A 22,875-nucleotide genomic window follows, 5' to 3' on the forward strand; every position below is an offset into this window, starting at 1 on the left:
AGAAGTATGAAAAGAGGACGGCGCTGAGGCACAAATGTACGAAGGGTAGGACCGTTCTGATTGAAGCTTCTGCAGTTCCATTGAATCCCATGAGCCATAGTGCTCATGAAAGGGGCACAGATTTACGGCGCTTACTATCGTCTGTGAGTGTGGTACGTTGGAACTCCTCAAACATAGTCTGCAGATGGCTCTGCATGGAAGTGAGGGCAGCAGTAAGAGTTGCATTAACTTCCTTTCGCAGAGTTTCTTCCAGCTTCTGTGTCTCTTGGGCGCGTTCCTGTCGGATTAGCCCGAGCATGTGGGTATAGGCGGAATCAGACGCTGTGACCGGTTGGGGCCGGCGGGTAGGCGAACGGCTTTTGCGGCCCTTCTGTGAGCGGCTGCGTTGCGGAGTCTGGGAACGAGTTCGGGTGTCCATTGTTATCTTGTCCTTAGTTATCATCTCCCGGAGACGCTGATTTTCCTGGCGTAGTTCAGATATTTCTGCTCTGAGGCTCTCAATGACCTCGGCTAAACCTAGAGAAGAGGTCTTTTCAGCATATGATACATGTTTGGAGACAGTATGTGAGGATGTCACCTGATGCGTATTCGGATCATCCGACTCCTTAGGTGCCGATTTGTCGACAGGCTTTGCATAAGCTCGAGCCGGGCACAGGGCACTCAGGGCGATATGCGTGGAAGCGCCGCAGGCTACGCAATGAGGAAACTGCTTGCAGCCGGGGTCCTCAGGGTGCGGGTTCTTACCGCAATCCCGACAAACGGCGGGAAACGAGCAGTATTTGGCTACATGGCCTATGCGGTGACAGTTATAACATGCGACTGGGCGCGGGCGGTATTCACGGATTCGTGTAATCTCGTAGTCGAATACTAGCCGAGAAGGTAATGCGTCTGATGCGAAGGTCAGAAGTAGCAAATTTGTCTTGCCGAGCATGCGTATGTCTGTGATTTCAGCTGTCTCGCAGCGCAGATGTGCCATTATATAGTCCATCGTGAGGCCTTCTCTAATTCTGATCACACCTCGCGTGCTGCCAACCGCAGGCTGCTTCAGTGGGGACGTGTCCACATCGAACGCTTGGACAGAATCCCGCGTTCGCGCGATTAAACGGGTCAGTGTACACAGCTTCTTGAAATGCTCAGCGTCCCTGACAGTTATGCGGATGCAGTTAGCAGCAGAATCAAAGCGGAGAATGGCCATATCCGAAAAATACTGAGACGGAGCGCTTTGCTCTATTGCGTTGGTAATAGCCTGTTTCGGGATGTTTGTGACATGCACTTTGTTAAGTGGCCTGATCAGAACAGTGAAATGAGGACGACTCACCCGTTCTGTGTGCAGACGTTGCGGGGACACTTGACGCTTGCGATAGGTTGAAGTCATGCTGCAACCTGTAGTTGTCTTAACCTGAGCAGGAGGGCTTGCAGAGACAGTCACAGCTGCGGCATCCATTTCCTCGTGCACTGTCGGCAATAGCGGGTAATCAACGCTCCCTGTAGCTTGTGGCGTTTGTGGCGTCGGAGGCACCGTTCGGCTAGATGCGAAGTACGACGCCGCGTCCATCTGTTCATGCCCCGCCGGTAAGAGCGGGTAATCACAACTTCTCGTAACTTGGCTTGACTGTGGGGTTGTAGTCGGTGTAACCTGTGGGGTTTGTGGTGTCGGAGTCAGGGTTTGGCTGGATACGTAGCATGGCGCAGCATCCATCTGCTCGTGACCCGCCGGTAATCCGTGTGCCACTTGTATAGATTTTTCTAGCAAGGCCAGGGCTCGTGCCGCACAGTACAAATTTCCATTCCTTCGCGCGCGTTCGCTGCAGTTCATCCGCAAGGGTGGGGTTGGCTGTACGGTGTCACCCGTCGCCGCGTGCACTGCGTTGAAATGGAGACGGCAAGGACTGCAGAAAACAACACATCTCGCGGAATTTGGCGGACAGATCTCGCGAACAAATCTCGCGCACGCGACATTTTCACCATCTTTTCCAGAGAATTCTCCGAATTAGCGTTCTTTCGATGAAGCGTTTGAGGTGTAAACGGAGGAGTACGAATGTGGCGCGCGTCCAATCAATCAATCAATCAATCAATCAATCAATCAATCAATCAATCAATCAATCAATCAATCAATCAATCAATCAATCAATCAATCAATCAATCTTTATTTAATGTGCGCAGGAATATCAATCAATCAATCAATCAATCAATCAATCAATCAATCTTTATTTAATGTGCGCAGGAACAACCATGTGGTCTTCGTGCTGCTCGAAAGAAGTAACAGATATCACACGAAATGAAACTGAGACGAAATGAGTCACGGAGAGCAAGAAATAAATGAATAGCATGTCTCGGATACACGGTGAGAGAATCACGAAAAAAAGACAGGTTGGTTGGTTGGTTTGTGGGGTTTTAACGTCCCAAAGCGACTCAGGCTATGAGAGACGCCGTAGTGGAGGACTCCGGAAATTTCGACCTCCTGGGGTTCTTTAACATGCACCGACATAGCACAGCACACGGGCGCCATGCTTTTCGGCTCCATCTAAAAGCGGCCGCTGAGGCCGGGATTCGATCCCGCATCCATAGGAAAAACAACAACAAATGACTATAGTAACAAAGAAGTATACATAAAATAAACAACCACTCGAGCTGCAACAAGTGTTCGGTATCTAAAGCATATGCTATAAATAGAGGGAAATACAATATAGAGATTTGAATTCGGGACAGTAAGATTCGAATATAAAGTTCAAAGTTAAAATATAAATAAGAAACGGATAAAAAGCAGCTCGATACAGACAGCATTGAACAGGAGAAAAAGCAAAAAATGAAGCAAATACAATATTCAAGCTAGAAAGTGGAAGTTATATGTGATAAAGTACTGTTTAGAATACAACGCTACGAACATCCAATATAAATGAACAGAGCGAGTTTTGGAAGATGTCAAGGTGAGGACAAAAAGAGTAAACAACCACTGTATTCTGTCCAGTGGGGAATGGGAATGAAGAGACGGAGAAACTTGAAATGGTCTGAATTCCCTCATGCTCTTTCCCTGAACGCGCAGTAGGATGTACTCTTAAGAGCTGAGGGCACATAATGTGGCCATGAAGGAGTCTTTACAGAAAAGTCATATCTACTCTGACACGACGGCAGTGAAGAGAAGGAAGATTCAATTGGGTGCTCCTGGTGGAGCGAGAGGAGGAAGTTGCGCAAGGAAAGCGATTGATTGATTGATTGAATGCCGTTTATTGAATGGGAAGGCTCATGGCCATGGATCGGGGTAAATGGGAGTAGACAGAATTTTCATGGTTTGCACAGGTCGTCACTCAAATCACATTGCTCTGACCAGGCCACTAAGGGAGCCATATTTGGCAAATATCATCTGTATGTTAGCATCAGTTTCTAGAAGGGAACGGCAGTTCAGGCGGTAGGGTTTGATCTCGGGCGTCCAGTAGAAAAAGCAGGGCGATCCCAGAGCAGATGAGATATGCCGCCGCGCGTTATAGTCGTACAGTGGGGCCACGTAATCATTTCCTCTGTATACTGACGCCAGCGGGCCATAATACGTGGCGTGTAAGCCGCATGGGCGATGAGCTTATTCAAAAAGACTTCTTGACTTCGGGTGAGGTGGGTTTTTTTCGTAAAAGGTGGGTCTGGTGTGGCCACCTGCATGCGATGCTGACTGAGGCTACGAAGACTGGTCCGAGTATAGTGCATAAGGGCAAAAGAAGAGGCGTGTTGCCCGCCGAAGGTCGAGTAAGGATTGATCAAGGGGGGTGGGGAAGTAAATGTGGACATCCCACCTGCCAAGGCAGCTGCGGCGTGTGCCGCCGCATTGCCCCCTGATTCATCCGAGTGACCTGGGGTCCACTGAATAACGACAGTTCTGGTCGCGAGTTGGTGGCGTTTAAGGAGGCGCTGTATGGCCGTAGCAGTTGTATCTTGTGAACTTGGAGTAGCGATTTCCTTGTAAGCTTCATAGGAATCAGTAAGAATACGTATTGAACCAGTTCCGGTGCAAGGCACTCCTGACAAGGCTCCCAAAATCGCGAGGAGTTCAGGGGTACCTTGAGGTAGGTGGCAGGCATAATAAGCGCCTGAAAGGGAAGGGTTGTCATCGCATACCCAGCCCATAGACGTAAATTCGCTTGTAATCGATACGTGGTGTATATGTCAGCCGTATCAGGGATTCGCTCTTGTCGGTAATGGGCAGCGAGGAGCTCTCGGGGAATGACAAAATCGTGGTTTATAGGTCGGCGATGGAGGCGTGTGACTAATGGCATCTCCCAAGGTGGAAGAGATGCATTATGGGGCTGGTTTTTTGTCGTTACGCTGTTCATCCCAGGTCAGCAGGCGACGCCCTTGGACAGTGTTCTCTAGACGTATTCGATGACGCGTCTGTGACTCGGTAACGATGGTAGTGAGCGGTGGAAGAGCGGCCAAACGCTCAAGTTCGGCTATAGGAGTGTGCTTAGGTAGACCGGTAATAGTGCGTGGTGTTGCGCGATGAAGGCGTTCGACCTTAGCGAAGTCAGTCTTCGACAGTTGGAGGACGGGTGTGCCATAGATGATTTTTCCGACCGCCGCTGCTCGGGCCATCGCACGGCAGGCATGTTGCCGCGCACCGCCGTGCCGGTTGAACAGGCGACGAATAGTGTACAGCAGTGCTGGCCAAAGGCGTTGTAGCTGATGAACCCATTTCTGGGGACTGTTGCAGCTTGAGATGGGCAGGGCAAGAATTCGGATTTGCCCATTTGAGGAGGTGATGATGTTGCCTCCTATGTGAAGATCGATCTGAATATTGAAGTTGGTTTTATGTTTTCCGTCGATACTAATCAATTCTGTTTCATGTGGAGCGAGTTCGAGGCCAATTTTGCAAATTTAATGTATCTTCAAGACAAAGAAGGGCCGCCTGATGTTCAGTCTGCATAGAATATTTGTCTACGTGATCCGCTGCCTCAGTCCAGACAGTAATATCATCGGTATATATAGCGAAACTTGCGCTTGTGCCGAGTTCCAGATTCTCAGCGACGCGTGTCACGGCCAAGTTGAACAATATGGGTCCGAGAATAGAGCCCTGAGGTACACCCCTATCCAAGTAAATAGGCTTTGGGCACCCATCACGGAGCTTTGCCATGTAGATGAATGGGTCTAGATGTCAAAAAAATTAAAAATCCAGGTTTGGGCACGAGTACTAGGAAAGCGTTTGACGAGTTCCTCCATGATAACCTCATGGCGAACCATTGTCAAAGCCTTTGTGTATATCGACAGCCAGGAGATAGGCTGCGCTTTACGGTGAGCTCTGTTCAGAACTCTTTGGAAAAGCCAAAGGCAGTCATGAGTTCCGAGGTTAGGGCGGAAGCCGGCTTAAGCTGGATGAAATCCTGAACTGGCGTATTCAATGTAGTGACTAATTCGGGTATGCAGCAGGCGCTCGATGAGTTTACAGAGATGTGAAGTCAGGGCGATTGGACGCAAATTACTAGGAAGTCGAGGGTTTTTGCTGGGTTTAGGGATAGGAAAAATAATAGAAAGCTTGAGATCATCCGGTACTGTTCCGGTCTCCCAGTAAAGAATTAAATTAATTAAAATAATATAAAAAATAAGTTGGCGGTTGAGGTTACGACGTTATCTGGGGTCACGGGGACGCAGCTAACGCAGGTTTGGGTTAATTATGGTACAGGCCGCCACTCTGCTGTAGACGACCGTGAGACAACAATACGTCCATCGCGGTGCCTTCCTTAATTTTTGCTTCTAGTCGCACAGTTAGCTCAAGCTACCGTTTTAACGTGACTGTGAATTTATTATACCGTTATCCAATCTACTTGGTGGATAGTCTACGCCGCGACGCTTGAAATACTTACAATACATTCGAAGGTGTATTCCAGACCTTAAAAGTGTCCAGTTAGACAGCGAGGAAGGATCCTGCCTCGAAATCGAGCACAAACATGCCACATCAGGGTCAGGAAACTTCATTGCTGTCCCCACCCTGTCGCTACATGGGGTACCGTCTCACTGCATTAAGATCGCGCAAGTTGTGTTCGGAGAACCGTGTGATAACACGCCGTAAGAACGCGCTCGTGTGTCTTGCAAAAGCTTCCCTCTCCACGGGCTGCATGTACTTTAAAAGTAAGTGTCCCTCGCCGCAGGTCTCCGGCTGCGCACTCGTCCCGCTCTGTGATTCGACGTCGTCGCGCGAGTTCTTGGAGACGTCGAGTAAAGGCTCAAGACGTCGCGGCGTGGCGCCCGCTGACCTGTCCCTCCTCTCAGAACTCTTACCGATCGGTCGCCCATCTCTGAAGAGCGATGGACGGTGATAGCGGAGGTCAAGAGCTTCCGCCCACCGTCGGTTGCGCCCATGACCGTTCGCGCGGCAGGGTGCGGGCCACGGTCGCCCACACCGAACCCGGGTCTCAGTACGTCGATACAGAACCACTCTCGATGGCTCAGTACGTTCCCGCGACGGAGCCACGGGCTGAGCCGATGGTGCCTGCCCTGGGGATGCCTGATGACAGAGCCTCGCCTGTTCCTTCGGAAGCGTCGTCCTTGTCCAGTGTGGACGGTATACCAGGCTTGGCGACGTCTTTCGACAAGATGGCGGTGACGACCCCTCCATCTACAGTGCCACCGGTAAGATTAAGTGAACGGTTTTGCACGGCATTTTTAGGGTACGCAGAGGACAAGTTGAAGTCCATCGACGTATGAGACATAACACATTGTAAGAATGAATCAAGCCATGGGAAGTCCAAAAGGTAGGCTGTCCGGTGTCTGTGCATGTTAAAGATGCTTAGGTCGCCGAACATAATTGAGAACCTGCCGCCACAGCATCCCTCATAGCTGTGAAGTCCATCAAATGAAGGTTGAGCGGATTGAAATGGCCCGAGTCGCTTTGAGACGTTTAATGCCGCATGACCGTTTACGAAGCAGCTCACTCAAAAATGAGATTTTGCACGCTCGTAAAGGGTATAATGTGTGATTTACGGGTGTCGGTTACCATAGGCTGCTGTATTCACAGGCGCGGTTTCACTCTCTCCTAAATTGTGATCACGCCGCCCTTTTGTTTTGTTATTGACGCGGCACGGATTCTAACCGAATAGTTGTAAAAACACACTTATTCAGGTCTAAAGTTTTCAACGGAAAATGTACATTCTTTCCAAACAAAAAAGCAAGCATGCATTCGTGATTAGGGCAAATATGGGCTGACTGGTACTCGTTGACGCATTTAAGTTTGATTACGTGGGTGGTGGTAAGCCAATTACGACGATAGGCTGTGAAAATAATAGCCCGAGTCGCTCTAAGACGTAGAACCGTATAAAGCGGGAAACGCATGTGAGCGAAAAAGTGAGCGAAGCGACAAGGCGGCGCGGCGAAAGCGATCATGGTTCGCTCCGTCGCCTACTGGGGAAGACGCATGCACGCGACAGCGCGAACCGAGCGAAACGGCGACAACGCTCTGTGTAGGTTGTGTGGCTGGCATTTGGCTAGCATAGTGGCTTAGTACGCCGCAAAACTATTGCCAAATCCAACAACAGTCATAACGATTGCAAGAATTAAAGTTATTTTGCGACAACATGGCAAAGTAAAATGTATTCACAGCAAACCGTATCGAATGTGTGTGAACTTGCACTGTAAACGGCACGAATAGTCACGTGACTCCTTGTTTCTATTGTTGTTTCGGTTGCCATTAGACGTTCTTTGAATCCTTGGCTATCCACCATTGTTCGTACAAAGCGAAATGTTTACGCGGTAATGCACAATCACAATGCAACACAGCAAAATAAAGAAAACGTGCATAATGAGCGGCAGTGACGTACGCTCACTTCCGGGTGAACGAGCGAAATTTTCTATTTCGGCAGATCCGAGCGACGAGCCAAGCGACTCATGCATTTCTGTTCGCGCGAAGGCTTCGCGCGACGCGTGCCGCCGCCGCGTTCGCGTTCGCGTGAGTTTTCGCGTGCATGCGATTCAGCCTTAAACCAAACCTTGCGCTTTTGAAATTGCGTATTCTCTGAAATTGGCTGCCACTCCTATGAGCAGGTTGCGATGTTTTATCAAGCCTAGCTTTTGCGGGTGGTTGTTTATAGCTATTAAAAAACTGTGGGGTCTAGCGACACCGAATATTTAAAAAGGGCTGTTAACTCAAGACCCGCTGCGATGGCGTCGCGTGGCCGCTAGGCGGCTGGATCGGAGCACCCAGGTTCGAACCTGAGCACGGTGGTGCTTTGACATGCCAGTGCTCGTTAATGATTCGGAAATGGTTGGAATTATTCCGTGGCCCTCCACTACGGCCTTTCCGTCTTTTAATACGAACGCCCTTCTTGTCCTCCTGCTTTGCGTGACCATGTAACGTGACTAGAAAACGTCCTTCGAATCTGTCAATTATCTAGCAATTGATGGTAATAAAAGCAATCGTTGACAGTTTTAATTTGATTACCCATTCATGGTTAGTCATGGTTATTCATAGTCATAATTGCGTGACCATGTAACGTGACTAGAAAACGTCCTTCGAATCTGTCAATTATCTAGCAATTGATGGTAATAAAAGCAATCGTTGACAGTTTTAATTTGATTACCCATTCATGGTTAGTCATGGTTATTCATAGTCATAATGACTGGCGTGATAACAAATCAGTGTAGATGGCGCCAATGATGGAACAAATGTTGTCCAGACCCGTCAGAACATGCCACACAATAAAAAAAAAATTAAAACTACGCGTTAGCAACGCTCAGGCTTCCGCATATCTCTTGTGCATGTTTCAGTTCACTCTTCGTGACCCTATGGACCATGTCACGCCACGCTTTCCGGTCTCTCACTATCTTCCTAACATCACATAACTTCATCTGCAGCGCCTCGAGGATGCCATCTAACCATCTCGTCCGCTGCCTACCCCTTCTATGGCGACCCTCAACCTTCCCAACATCAAATCTTTCTCAAGCGACTCCTTTCTTCTCATCAGATGGCCAAGGTAGCTGAGCTTTAACTTTAGAATTTGACCCTCCAATGAGCAGTCAGGGTTTATGGTCGACGATATCGACCATAAACCCTGACTGTTTAGCAGTGCCCTATAATTTTTTCTCCTCTCCCAACCTGCTCCTATACGGTGCGGTGCAGTGCCCACCAAGAAGTGTGGCATATATTAACTCGAAAATCTTTCTTGGCTAACGACCGGTGTCCGAAGAAATGCATCAAACGGGACATATTCATAGCCAACCCAACAGTAGCCATATAAGACATCATTTGTTAAATTGGCTAAGGAATCTAGACATTGAGTAATCAATAGCCAAAAGCCATTAGGCACTCCAGAGAGGTAAATGAATAAAGAAGCCCATAATCCAATCCTGTAGCCACATAAGCCAGCATGGCCTAAATTTGCTAAAGTATATAGAAGTTGGGTAATCAACAGCCAAAAGCCACAAGAAAAATAATACACCAATTTACAATCTACAAAACCAGGGGAGAGCTAGCAGTGTATTATGCCCCGCAGCGGTGGTGCAGTGATTAAGATGCCCGACTGCCGTGTCGGATTACCCGGGTTTGATCCCGACCCCCGGCGGCTGCGTTTCTATGGAGGCGAAACGGAAAAGCGTACCTGTGCTGTGTAATGTCAGTGCACGTTAAAGATCCCCAGGTGGTCGAAATTACTCCGTAACCCTCCACTACGGCACCTGCTTCTTTCTTTTAACTTTCAATTACACTTCTGCCCCATCCCTTCAGGTGTCCGCGGAAAAGCGTAACAGATACTGCGCATTTACTTTCACGAGAATGAATTATATTATAATGCATTACAACCCTGCTCGCGGAAAAATGCTGACATGTGATGTCGGCGAAATTTTAGTTTGTGAAAGTTTGACTGAGTATCTGGCTGGATTGACACAGACTTGGCCATCTAGTGGAGCACTTTTGCGGAAAGCGCTGCTAGAGAGGTTGGGGAAAGCAGTGCATAAGAGAAATGTTTTAGACATGCAGCTCTGATCAGGCACAAAAGACTATTCTCTTCAAAGGAGATTTGCTCGTGAAATTGCGGGGACCAATTCTCCTTTTTAAAATACGAAAAAAGTACTATAGGTCGCTTTTAGTCACCTCGCTGGGCGTCACCGGTGCTGGGCTAATGCCATAGTCGGTAATTTAGTCAGGCGTTTCTGCAGTGTGGAAAGATTCCTAATGAATGTAAGAGTGCTGTTGGTATAGTGTAAGCTTACCGGCGCAGTGCACAAAGTAGCAGCAGCAGCGTCTTGCGATGAATATTCATTTGTGCAGACGCGGCCGCCGCACATCTCGGACAAGAAGGGTACTTCAGGCTATCCCATCAAAATTGCTGCCAACCACTTCCGGCTGGAGTCGAGGTCCCCATACTGCGTCCACCAGTACCACCTGGAGTTCGTGCCACCAGAGGAGTCCAGCTACATTCGGCGTCAACTTCTTATGAAGCACGTAGACATGTTCGACAAGTGGTTCCTGTTCGACGGCATCTCCGACCTGAAGACGCGCAAGCGGTTCCCTGAGGACATCACTGAAGTGTATTCGAACCATCCCATCGGCGACGGATTCTGCTGCATCCGCATCAAGTGGGTACGGGAGGTGGACCCGATCAGTGCGGACCTGCTGCGCCTATTCGATACGGAGATGGGCCGCAAACTGGAGAGTCTGAACTTCCTACAGTTAAACCGTCACTTCTTCGACAAGGAATCCATGTCGATCATTCCGCAGCACGGCCTCGAGGTGTGGCAGGGACTGGTCACGGCCATTGGCCAGTACGAGTCGGGCATCATGTTGGTCGTGGACATGGTGCACAAGGTCGTCCAGCGCGACCACGTCTTGGACCTTATGATGCAGTTATCGGGCTTCATCAAATTCAAGGAGGACGAAGTGATGCGTAAGGTGGTGGGCTGCTTCGTCTTTATGCCCTCCAACGGCAAGACGTACCGGGTGGACGACATAGACTGGGGCAAGAACCCCATGATCCCCTTCGAGACCAAGAAGGGATTCAACACCTTTGCCGAATACTACACTGTGAGTATGCTGCCTTGGCGCATGTTACTTTGCAAAATGGTAAATCGCAACAAAAAGATACGTTCTGCCAATCTGTCTCCAAGTGCTCATACTCGCATTACCCACTCGAAACATTTTTATACATTGTCTCGCCATCTCTACTGCCTCTAACAACATCGCGCTTTCCTTCCGAGGACGTCTTTTTATGAAAACCATTAGATATGAGTCGTATAGTTTTTCTTTGGTCTCCTGAAAACGAAGCGCGTTGAGCGTATGCGAGACTGAATGGGCTGAACTGTACTAGACTTTGTGATTGAACCCCTGTTTTTTTGGGTGATATCGCTTGCAGTATAAGTACGGGAAATTCCTCCGGGATATGAACCAGCCACTCCTGGTGTGCCGCCCTGAGGGCCTTGAGGAGGACCTGGGCGCCAGCCCCACGCAGAACATCTACCTGGCGCCCGAGTTGTGCAACCTCATGGGACTCACCGACGAGGTGGGCTGGCTGCGTATAGGCTTTTGTGTAGCGACCACTGTTAATGGGTGTAATCAAGAAGGCTAGAGAGGGAGGAGGGCCAAGAGTAAGGACGTAGAAGATGCGGCGATGGTTGGCATTTGGAGCACAGGGTGGTGGCAGCGGATAGTCGAGGCACCGCGATATGACGCAGTAAAGCGCCTAACTGGCAGTGTGGAGTAGACAAGGCTGAAGGGGGCGGCATTGTTTAGTTGCACACCTTAAAACGCGTCAGCTGAGATCTCGTGTAACATGAACTAAATCTTGTGTTAATTTCCCAAACCGCATGCCACATTTAAAAGTCCGGCTTCAGTGCTAGCTTGGTCTCGACTTGAAACGCGTGCATATGTGGGTCTGTTTTCTTGCAGCTGTTTTTTTTTTTCAGTTGGTTTTATATAGTCTAGTAGTCGCCTACACGATAACGGGTAGCTAGGGAAGCGGGCGGCGCAACCGGAGCGGGGAGGTCGCAGCTTTTTCCCACGCCTACTGCTTTAGTCAAGAATGCACCGGTCCACTTCGCTGAAGTGCTCCTTGAACCTCCCTCCCTCCCTTGAGTTTCGGGCTCACTACAGCCATACTAGCTTATGCAGACCTATTGCAGCACTTGCGGTTATGAAAATGTCTTTTCCCAGCCCAGGTATTAGGTAAAGCAAAAGAGTGCATGCCGATCGCAATAAACCATGTCATTTAGTAATCAGCAAAGCTTCACGCTGTCGAGCCAGAATCCTCCTGAGCTGAGTGTCTATATCGCAGGCAGAATGCAGACTGGTACCATTGGTAAGGCCCTGCGGCAGCCCTGGCCAGCTCGAACCCTCATGGAAAGGGAGAGGGCGGCATCTTTAGCCAACTGATTCCTGAACTAACTATCGGACCAAACTTCACATAAATCCCTCTCCATTTTACCTTTTAATAAAACATTTTCATCATTTGAAATGGGTGGGTGAGATGAGAACGGAGCCTGCAGGTCCCATGGACAATGAGTGAGATACGCAGCTCATCGGATGCTTAAAGCAAGGATTTATAGATGCATTCGGGTGGCCTTTGACTGACGGGTTAACTTTGCCTGTGTTCTTAATATGTGCGAGTTGCCTGTGTTCTTAATATGTGTGATCAAAATTGACCGTCTGAAGGAGTAGCTTAAGACAGTAGCCATGAAAGGTATCGTGTCAAAAGCTCAAAGGCGAAGGTTAGGCGTTCTTCAGTTTTTAGTTAAATTTTGAATGGCAAGGAGAAAGAGCAATCCTACTCCGTTTGATTTCAAGGCGGCGTAAGTGTCCACGGCACGACTGGTCCCGGATACAACGGATATGACCGGCTCTGTAGGGCTAAAGGTGTGCCTCCTCAAGCCGGGTCGATTTCGAGGCGCACCCGCTTCGTGGATAGAGCCATTGTGGTTTTCAAGTGCATGCGCGAACCTGCGTAGTCTGCATGTCTCCATTCTCGCAGTCGGTGCGCAAGCATGCCATTGCTATATAATGTGGAACTTCTTGGGCACAACCAAATTGTTTGAGGATCTCCGGTGTGTGTAAGCCACACAGATACGTGCTGAAGACTTTCATTGTGCGACGTGTTTGCAGATGCGGGTTAACGTGACCGTCATGAGAGACCTGGCCCAGCACATGGTCGAAGATCCCTCGAAGCGGATGCGCTATCTGCTGCAGTTCATTGGGCGCGTCAACGGCAAGAAGGCTGTGCTTGATTTCATGGGGGTGTGCGATGGCAGCTTCGACAGCGCCCTCGTCACCATCGACGCCCGCGTGTTGCCGCCCGAGAGGGTGATGCAGGGTGTCAACACATACCGCTACAGTGCGACCACGGCCGACTTCTCGTGCGAGGCGCGCGACCAACCGCTGCACGTCGCCGTGGCCATCGAGTCGTGGATCGTCGTCTATCACCGGCGCGATGAGCACAGCGTGACAGAATTTGTGCGGAATCTGATGAGTGTGTGCTCACCCATGGGCATTACCATCGGGCAGCCGCAGATGCTGCAGCTGGATGACGACAAGGCAGGCAACTACGTGCGTGCTCTGCGAGAAGTGGGCGATGGGGAAAACTACCAACTGGCCCTGGTGGTTGTGCCCAACAACCGCAAGGACCACTACGACCTCATAATGAAGGAAGCCTGTGTCGTACTCGGGCTGCCGACACAGGTGTGCATCTGTTTTTTCCTCCCTGCATTCCTCGAAACGCGTTTTAACGAGTTTTAGTACACACACTGCTCTCGGAGTTTATTGTGTGCAGGAACTGATGTGGTAATGGTTTTCCCGACTAGCACTACCGGCTTAATAGCGTTTCACCTCCTTCCAAACACAAGGCGCCCGTGTACCGGGCGGTGTCTTGTGTATGGTAAAAACTGCAGGTGGTCGAAATTATGCGAAGCACTGCATTGCGGAGTCTCTCACAGTCAAAGTCGCTTTGGGAGGCTAAACTCCACAAGACAAACCAAACCAGGCCGTTCTTGATCGGGCATAGCCTTTGCATCGCTGGTGGAAAATGGGGGGGGGGGGTAGGGACAAGACACTGGTGCAAAAAAGTTCTGCAGTTAGATGAAGTCAAGAAAGTGGTACTTTTAAAGACTGCTAAAATCGGGAACTGTGTTCAGTTCATCCTGCTGGCCTCGTTAAGAGGCAACATGATGCATAGGTATCCTCCACATTCTGTGTATTCAGTGGCTTTGTGTGCTGTGCATGCTAGGCGATTATTCTGGCTTCAAAATGCGTTAAAGACTGTGTTAAATGCAATATCATCCCTGGGTGTAGGACAGTTCTAGTCGGCGGTTAGTAGCAGAGTGGACGACCTCTGTCCCGGTTGTGACTACTAATGCGAAAGTATTGTGACTATGTTCGCACTTTCGTGTCATCAAAAGTTGTCAGCACGATCGTTCAGTAGAGTTAGCAGAGAAATAATGGTTGTATGAGGTAGACGGTGAACAATCTTCCTAGATAATAAATTTCGTCGCTGTGTAATAATTAGTCGTAATAACGCGGCGACCTGCAAGCCGATAGTGACGTCGCAGCAAAGCGTAAATCGTTGAAATTGTGACAATAAAAGCGCAGAGAAGAAAAAGGGCTGAAAACAAGACGAATAGTGGGTTGAAATTAATTACAGAGTGGTTAATTAGTTAGTTCAGCAAAAATAAATGACAATTTGCCGAAAAGATACAAGATACGCTCGTGGTGGTATACAACCACCACCTTTGACGTGATGGAGAGGACGGATGCAAAGCGTGGAGAGGACAGTGGTGCGATGGGAAAGCGTGGCGGCGCGCTGGGAGAGGGTGATGTTCACGAAAAAGAAACAACAAAAACGTCGCTACCAGTGATACCTTAGCGTGCCTTAAGACAACATTACGCCATGATAAAGGTGGCGACGTGCGAGTCTGCTCCACTCCCGCTTGGATTGCGCCAGTCATTGCCTTGCTGTAAACGCCTGTTGTAATGTGGTGTCATTACTCCTACGTGATATGTTGCAGTATGGATGTGCCGTCTGCATCGTCACACGGCGCGTCTTCAAATGCCTCCAGGAATTCCGACAAGAGGAAACGTACGGCGTCCCGATTAAAGCAAATGAAGGAGACAACTGTTAATGAGCGTCAGTGCTTTCTCATTACTCCATCCAATGTGGGTCGTCGCAGTGATCTCTAACGTTTTGTCTTCCCAGGTGATTCTGGCGAGCACCATAGCCAACCGAAAGAACATCCGCTCGGTGGCCACCAAGTTGGCGGTGCAACTGAATTGCAAGCTGGGCGGCGAGGCGTGGTGCGTGGAGACGCAGCTGGACAGCACCATGGTGATTGGCTGTGACACGTACGACGACTGGAGCGCGTGCAACCGCCCCGCGAGCGCCTTCGTGGCCAGCATGAACAAGAACCTGACGCGCTGGTACTCGCGCGTCTCCTTCCACACCACGCACCAGGAACTGGGCAACTCACTGGCAGCACTGCTGCGGGATGCACTGCAGAAGTACTCTGAGTGCAACAATGGAGCCTCGCCGGAGCGGATCATCTTTTTCCGTGACGGTGTGTCCGAGCGCCAGATCGAACAAGTACGCGTGTCATTTATACGGCGCCTCCGCGATGATTGCGGGCCATTCTATGCAGACATGTTTGGGTGTAAAGACATGGGTGACGAACGTGTTTGTAGGGGAATTTCATAAAATTGCGAGCTTCATCGTTTGAGCCTTTTTGGAGCAGTAATATTAGACAATTTGGGCCACAGTCAAGCTTTAGTCATGCCCGCACTCGCGTCGTGTCGCCAGTACAAGGCCGGGCGACCTAATCGCGGCTCATATCTCTAATGCGCCTCTCTATGTCTATGAGCGAAATGGGAACAGTCTATTTCCGGAGTATCTACAGTCCTGAAGACAAAAACGCCATCGTTAAGCGATATACGCTGCCACGGTCCGGTTTTCAACGCGGTCTCTCGTCGTCGCTTGAATGAACTTTGGTGTGCACCTCTCTTTTGGTGTGGGAGCGAGCTGTACTATTTGCTTACATTTAAATCTAAGATGGCGCTTTTGAAGGCGGAGAAATGCTGGTTGGTAGTGGTAGCTCGCTTCTATGTTGGATCAGAAAGAAGATTCGGCTGGAAAATACAGTGGCATCCATAATATTGTGGGCATCGATTTCAGTCTCAGACTTCTAAGCTCTACAATTTTCGAAATATCGAAGTTAACATTAACAGTCCATGTCCCTAAGAAGTGCGTAACTGCTTCTCATTCACATGTTTCTATCTCGTTAGAGAGGCTTCCAGATCGATCCTACCCTTCGCTTATACGAAGCCTTACGTCCAATTAGGCAAGGACGGATTTTAGGCGTAACATTTGACAAAAAGCTCTCGTTGCACCTCATACAATGAATTGAAGGCTTTCCGAGGCCTGAACATCCTTAAAGTTCTATCATGCCAACGTTGCGGATCTCAGAGCATGCCGCTCCCACATTTACCGCTCTCTGGTGCGCTGTCTTGATTATGGAGATACGTTTTTGTTATTGTGGCTGTAGGAAGAAGGAAAAGAAGATGCGCGGGCCTGCTACTGGCTCTGTAGCTGAGTCACCTCCGCTGCTTCGTGCAGACAGAAGAGAAAATAGAGAAGAAAGAAAAGGAAGAGAAAGAAGCGCGCCGCTACAACGGCCGTCGTCCACCACCGAAACGGTAGCGGGTGCAATGACGGCCTAAAACAGATAAACATTCTGCAGCAGGCTAGCTCCCGCCGCAAGCGGCGGTGACCTACCTGTCCCAGCTCCATCAGGCGAGTACCATGGATGCTGCCAAACGCCGACGAATGAACTCCCGCCGAAAGACGCCCGACTACTGTGCCGGAATACCCGGGTTCGAACCCGACCTCGGCGGCTGCGTTTCGATGGAGGCGAAACGAAGAGGCGTCCGTGTGCTGTGCGATGTCAGCGCACCTTAAAGATCCCCAGGTTGTCGAAATTACTCCGTAGCCCTCCACTACGGCTCCTCTTTCTCTCTTTCCACTTTCACTCCCATCTTCCTTCCCGTACGACGCGGTTGAGGTGTCCACAGAAAACAAATGAGACAGTTACCGCGCCTTTCCAAATCAATCAATCAATCAATCAATCAATCAATCAATCAATCAATCAATCAATCAATCAATCAATCAATCAATCAATCAATCAATCAATCAATCAATCAATCAATCAATCAGTTGATTATGAAGCTATATAATCTATGGTTCACCGAGACCATCATATTTAAGAACGCTAGATTCAGTACATAATCTCTGTCTGCGCATGCCGTGCGGAGCATACAGAACATCACCTGTAGTGAAGCTCTTTGTGGCGGCAGAGGAGACTGCACTGAAGAAAATTGCTTACGTGTGCATATGTTCTCAGAATAAGGTTATAAAAAATACCTTTGCTGCCCAGTACTCAACTGGTCCTTCCAGAATTATATTTACCAATAAACCCCAAGCAATTACGTCTTCGGCACTAGGTTTGCAGACATATGCCAGGACCTTGGTATCTGAACGTACTGCCTGATGTTGCTCAAAGAAATGCCCTGCCCCCATGGCTCAACGTTCCAACACTCTGTGACCTCACTATAGCGCAATTAAACTCCGAACCATTAAGCACATTCAAGAAGGTCGCACACTGGAAGAGAAATACAGTTATTGTACAGAGTTTTACACGGATGGCTAAAAACTATTTTTTATGCTGTTATGGAGCGCCGAAAGAGTAGACTTCAGAATGTGCGTCAATATTAACAGGCGAATGTTACGCTGCCCTGCTAGCTCTATAAAAATATGTAAATGTTTTATAAATCTTTTATTACGCAAATTAAATGAGCGTAATCAGAACTCTACACTCCAGAAATGCAGTTATGCCGTTAGAAGGTACTATATTACATGATTTATTAAAGATGAGCACAAGGGCACAACATTTTCTTCCGTTCCAAGTCATGTAGGCATTGACGGCAATGAGAATGCGGACGCTTGTGCTGGACAAGCTCGCAAGAAAAATATTGGCTGTGGTTTAGCTTCAGATAAATCTAGCTTGTATTTAAAGCTTAAGCATCAAAGCGGTTCGGGCTTAAGTTCCAACTTCGAAGATGTGTGAAGGTAATCGGAAGCACACGGCGACCTTTGATTTATTTCGCCTAGCGAAGTTATCGCTTCAATATTGTGGTGATCTGAACATGGCTTGAACCTAGTGATAGACCGTTGCCGATCACTTGTGCGCTGTGGTCTATCCTCTGTCTTGGAGATCTGCACTCCACTGCTGTCATTGTGGCTCGGCATGCGAGACATCGTTGCGCTTCCTCGTCCTCTCTGGGCAGCAAATGCTCCCACTGCGTCACGCTCTGGTTGCCTATTTTGGAGTCCGAGTCTGCCTCAGGACATGTCCACGTCACATTTTATTTTATTTACCAGATACCCAGTTAGGGCCTGCAGTGGGCCCTAGCAGGAGGGGCGAAAAGAATACAATGCAATGCAATAAAATATGAATTCATCAAAAGTAACATACTAAACACAAGTGACAAGCAAATTACGATAAGACATGTTCAACACTAACAAGAAAATATACACCAATATGAAACACGGCTATGGTTAAAACGCCAGCAATTTATCAATAGATTCAATGGACATTGTTACATTAGAAGGCAGCTTGTTCCATTCTTCAACAGTACAAGGGAAAAAAGAATACTTAAATGCATTTATTTTGGCTTGATACGGAGTTACAGATTGTGCATGATGATGTCTTGTTGGACGTGTTGTAAGGGGCGTAAGGTAAGGTTCAGGGCTCATAGCAAGTTTCTACATTTTCTAGTATAGGTTGATTGTCACACCATTCATCTACATAGTGCGCAGGTAAAATCTTGTGCAATTTGTATAGGTGTGGAGAAGTGGCAGTTTGTAATCTGCCCCAGTCTACTGTCTCCTCTTGAGTTAGCCTTGTGTGTGGCGCTGGGTGGCGTTTCCGCTGGCGTCTGTAATGATCGAGTATATCTGAATACGTGGGGATAACAGGGTCAAGAGGTGCCCGCGCTGCAGTGTGTTGAGTCCGCTCGGTCGACGTACCCTCGAGCTAACTCGTCTGCTGCCTCATTGCCTCTCATACACTCATGTCCCGGAACCTGTGTTTAGTGTTTGTTATATGTTTTCTCGTCGTTTCTAGGACACCAATGGCGATTCTGTTGATTCTGCCCCTTGTGTAGTTTCGCCACGCATGTTTGTGGAGTTCGTCACTGTAGCGGGGTTCTGTCTTGTTGAATTGCCGTGCAATGGCGGTTTCTTCGGCTGCCTCCGTGCTTGGGTTGTTTATCGTTGCGCTGCATATTTCTTTCCCTCCTGCATCCGTTACCATGGCGACCGATTCGCGCTGGTATCTGCAATTTGCTGAGTCCGCGTAGATGAATTCCCTGGTGAGTGCTCGGATTCTGGCTTGTCTTTTGTCATTGTGCATATTGGGGTCCCTGTGTCTGGGTATTGGTCGTACCCATGTTTTGTTTCCGTTTTCGTCATTAATCGGTGCCTTGTCGTTTCGTGTGGCCATGGGTACCCCTAATTCCTCCAAAAGATGTTTTCCAGTTCCTGTTCGATAAACCCAGCGCCATTTGGTTTTCGGTTTCTGTTGACACCGGAATTTTTAGTGCTGTTTTGTAAGCTTTGAATAGTATGGTGTCATTTTGTAGGTCCTCTTGCTTGACGTGGTAAAAGGTAGGCTGTTCGTCACCTTGCCCGTGATGAGGTTGTCTATGAGTCTGTGTCGTGCTGTCTCATGTCCTCCGTTTTGCCACTGACTCTTGCCACGATCCTGGTGACTTGACCAGTTGTATTTTTAAGGGAGGCGATGCTTTTGCTACAGCATCCTGTGTTTTATAGCCACATTCCAAGTACTCTTACTTCCGTTATCTCAGCTATTGTCTCATATCCGAGTCTGAGGGTGATTTGGGGGTTTTATTTCCTTGTGCATTTCTTGATTCGTACGTGTTGTGATTTTTCTGCTGAGCACGATAGTCCTTTGGCCCTGGCGTATTATGCAGTGTGGTCAGTCGCCCCTGGCAGTCGCTCTTCTTTTCTGCAAGGGGCCTGTGGTATACATTGTTACGACGGGAGTTTGCTGTCGGAGCGCCGAACAGATCGATTAGGCAGAGCGCTCTGCTGGTCAACGACCGCGCGACCGGTACGAGAGCTTTTCCCAACGTCTTTATCTTCTTCTGCTATTCTCAACTTCTTCAGGACTACTACATTTCCCCCTGGACAGATGAAACCCACTGGGGCGAGGTAGTTAGTTGTTACAAATGGAGTGACATGGTTTCATCCCTGCGACGTGGGCGACTTTCACTGTGTCCGAGGGACGACCACTTACGGTCATGCGTGTTATTCGGTACTTCAGGTCACTGATGCGGTCTGACAACGTAAGGACAACCGTATTATTTTCTGGGCTTGGCCACTCTTCCAGAGTGGTCGCCAAAGCCACACTAAGTCCCTAGGGGCATAAGACACATGGCGATGCCGGCTACCGTACGTACCAAGCTTTAGAACACTCTTGCCAAGCGAGAATCCGCTAACGGGTGAGACGGTGAGCTTCGGCCCGACAAAGAGTTTCCGCGAAGCACGGTTCGTCATGGACGGAGTAGGGAAGAATGGCGTCTACCGAATATCGAGGAGCACGGGTATAGATAGGAAAGAACGGGTCGGTCGTCTCATGCGTTGCAGTGTTGAAGGCAAACTTCATAAACGGCCGTATGGTATCCCGGTTCTTATGGCTAGATATGATATACATAAGTAGCATGTTGACGAGTGTGCAATTTCTGCGCTCCGCCAAATCGTTGGTTTGTGGGTATTATGGTCGGGAATGTCGAAAATGCGACGCGCACAAACGGATAAGCTCTTTCATAACACTAGTAACCTCGTTCACTGATGATCACGCTCGGAGATCCATGGCACAGGGTGACAGAACAAAGCCAGAACATGGACACGGGGTGAGCAGTAGTTGAAGCAAGAGCGGCCCTTTTACAGTAGCGAGTTAGGTAGTCTGCACAAACTGCGATCCAACGATTTCTGTCGGAAGACTTGGGGCCCACAATATCCACCCATAGAAAGGGACCCATAATATCGACTCCGAATTTCTCGAGTGCACCACATGGCGGAGTCACAATGTACCAGCTCATCTGACGTGAGGGCGTGTATGCCGCTGGCACTCAGTGCAGCAGCTCGTGACATGTCGCTCAGTCGTCGAGTCGTCTAAAAACCTCCGGCCAATAAAACCGGTCACGGGAACTTTGGTGTGTTCGTGCAGAGCTCAAGTGTCCGAAAGTGGGGTTGTGCATGATACGCAAGACGCACGAGTGGTGGGTCTCGGGAACCGCGAGTAGAAAATTCGTGCCGATGTACATGCCTTCTTGTTCGTCCCTTGTCTGCAGCGTTGCAATATGCGTTGAAGTTATAGTCTCGGCTAGCTGGTAATTCATAGCGAACGCAAAGCATGCAGCAGAAATATCGACAAAAGAAGACAGACTAGCGCTGGTCGATGTGCTGTCCTGTCCGTGTTTTTCCTGCGCGCCTTTTGTTGCGGATACTCTGACAACCGAAGTAAAACGGAGGAAAGCGGTAGTAAGTTTGGGAGGGAAGCGGTAGTAAGTTTGTCTGAGGGAGAGGGGGGGGGGGGGGGTTGTAGGGGCACGGAACAGCCCGCGAGGGAGAAAATGTGTTATCGAGATTTATCGCTGATTACGGCTTCGATTCGTTTCTGTGGTTACGACGCAGGTAAAAGAGTGGGAGATCGACCAGATTGTCAGCTGCCTGCAGGCGGTCTTCCCGGGCGTGGCCCTCAAGTTGGCGTTCGTCGTGGTCACTAAACGCACCCCGACGCGCTTCTTCGTGCCGGACGAGTCGGCCAACGAAGCGAGCAACCCGCCGCCGGGCACCGTGGTCGACAGCGTAGTGACGCGTCCCGGACAGTACGAATTTTTCCTCGTGTCACAGAGTGTGCGTCAAGGCACCGTGGTCCCCACGCACTACAACGTCATCCACGATACCACCGACCTGCTACCAGATGACATGCAGCGCCTGGCCTACAAATTGACGCACTTGTATTTCAACTGGCCCGGCACAATCAGCGTTCCCGCTCCGTGCCAGTACGCCCACGAGCTGGCAATCCTAGCCGGACAGTCGCTGCATGAGGAACACAATCCGCGCCTCTCATCCACCCTCTTCTACCTCTGAGAGAGAAGAAGATGAGAGCAAAGTTCGTGAGCGACCCCTGCATTTCGCCTCGGGAATTTGTGAGCGAAAAAGTCCATCGACAGGGGCGGCAAATATTTCGTTCTCGAACCTAAGGGGGGGGGGGGGGGGGGGGGTGCGCATTTGTAATGTATGTAAATTAGTGAACTATAATGATCGCATTCATTTATGATTTTTTCATTTATTGGTTCCTGCCTTAAAGTTTTCTGCACGTGCTCAGGGGCGATTTTTTTTATAAGCGTGATAGCGCTTGTAAAAGTGAGTGTAATTTTTCCTGATAATTTGTCGACATGCTATGCACTCATCAATAAAGGTTTCATAGCAGGCCTTTATTCTTCCCTCCAGTTCAGTTACGGGTTTTTGTTAATGAATTATTTTATAAGATTCTTTTGCATATAATATGTTCAGTAGAAATAACCTAGTGATGTCAAGTGTTAAATGTCATGACTGAATGAAAATTTGTAATTCTAGTTTGCAATTTTTAGTGCTGCAGCATTATTACCCACATTCTTGCCAAAACCCGATGTCTGAAGCCGATTTGACGGCGACATATTGACACTCAGAGGCAGTATATGTACAAAAATATTCATCAGAAAACCCATAAAAAGGCATTATAATAGTTGTAGAGACCTTGTATTAAAATTTTCTTGTTGAGGACATTAAGGCGAGGGTAAAATTCCTCACT

The 22,875-nt window shown here is 48.9% G+C and overlaps 1 protein-coding gene across 1 annotated transcript; it reads left to right on the top strand.

Moving 5' to 3' along the window:
• Positions 1-6,275: 6,275 nt before the first annotated feature.
• Positions 6,276-22,172, top strand: LOC146181279 (piwi-like protein 1). The gene is made up of 6 exons (XM_084577873.1): positions 6,276-6,609; positions 10,238-10,990; positions 11,319-11,465; positions 13,061-13,633; positions 15,144-15,527; positions 21,714-22,172. Exons 1-6 carry the CDS (start codon positions 6,286-6,288, stop codon positions 22,170-22,172), a joined length of 2,640 nt encoding a protein of 879 aa, XP_084433999.1. The 5' UTR covers positions 6,276-6,285.
• The last annotated feature ends 703 nt before the right edge of the window (positions 22,173-22,875 follow it).

This window comes from Amblyomma maculatum, chromosome 8 (genome assembly GCF_055883805.1).
Source record: "Amblyomma maculatum isolate TAMU_Amacu chromosome 8, ASM5588380v1, whole genome shotgun sequence".
Taxonomy (NCBI): domain Eukaryota; kingdom Metazoa; phylum Arthropoda; class Arachnida; order Ixodida; family Ixodidae; genus Amblyomma; species Amblyomma maculatum.

What these genes read in the sequence shown, in the direction of transcription:
- LOC146181279 (XM_084577873.1), top strand. Translation starts at nt 6,286, where the DNA reads ATGGACGGTGATAGCGGAGGTCAAGAGCTTCCGCCCACCGTCGGTTGC. An exon ending in CCTTTGCCGAATACTACACT is followed by an intron (nt 10,991 to 11,318) that starts GTGAGTATGCTG and finishes TATCGCTTGCAG; the next exon opens with TATAAGTACGGGAAATTCCT. An exon ending in CCGAGCGCCAGATCGAACAA is followed by an intron (nt 15,528 to 21,713) that starts GTACGCGTGTCA and finishes GTTACGACGCAG; the next exon opens with GTAAAAGAGTGGGAGATCGA.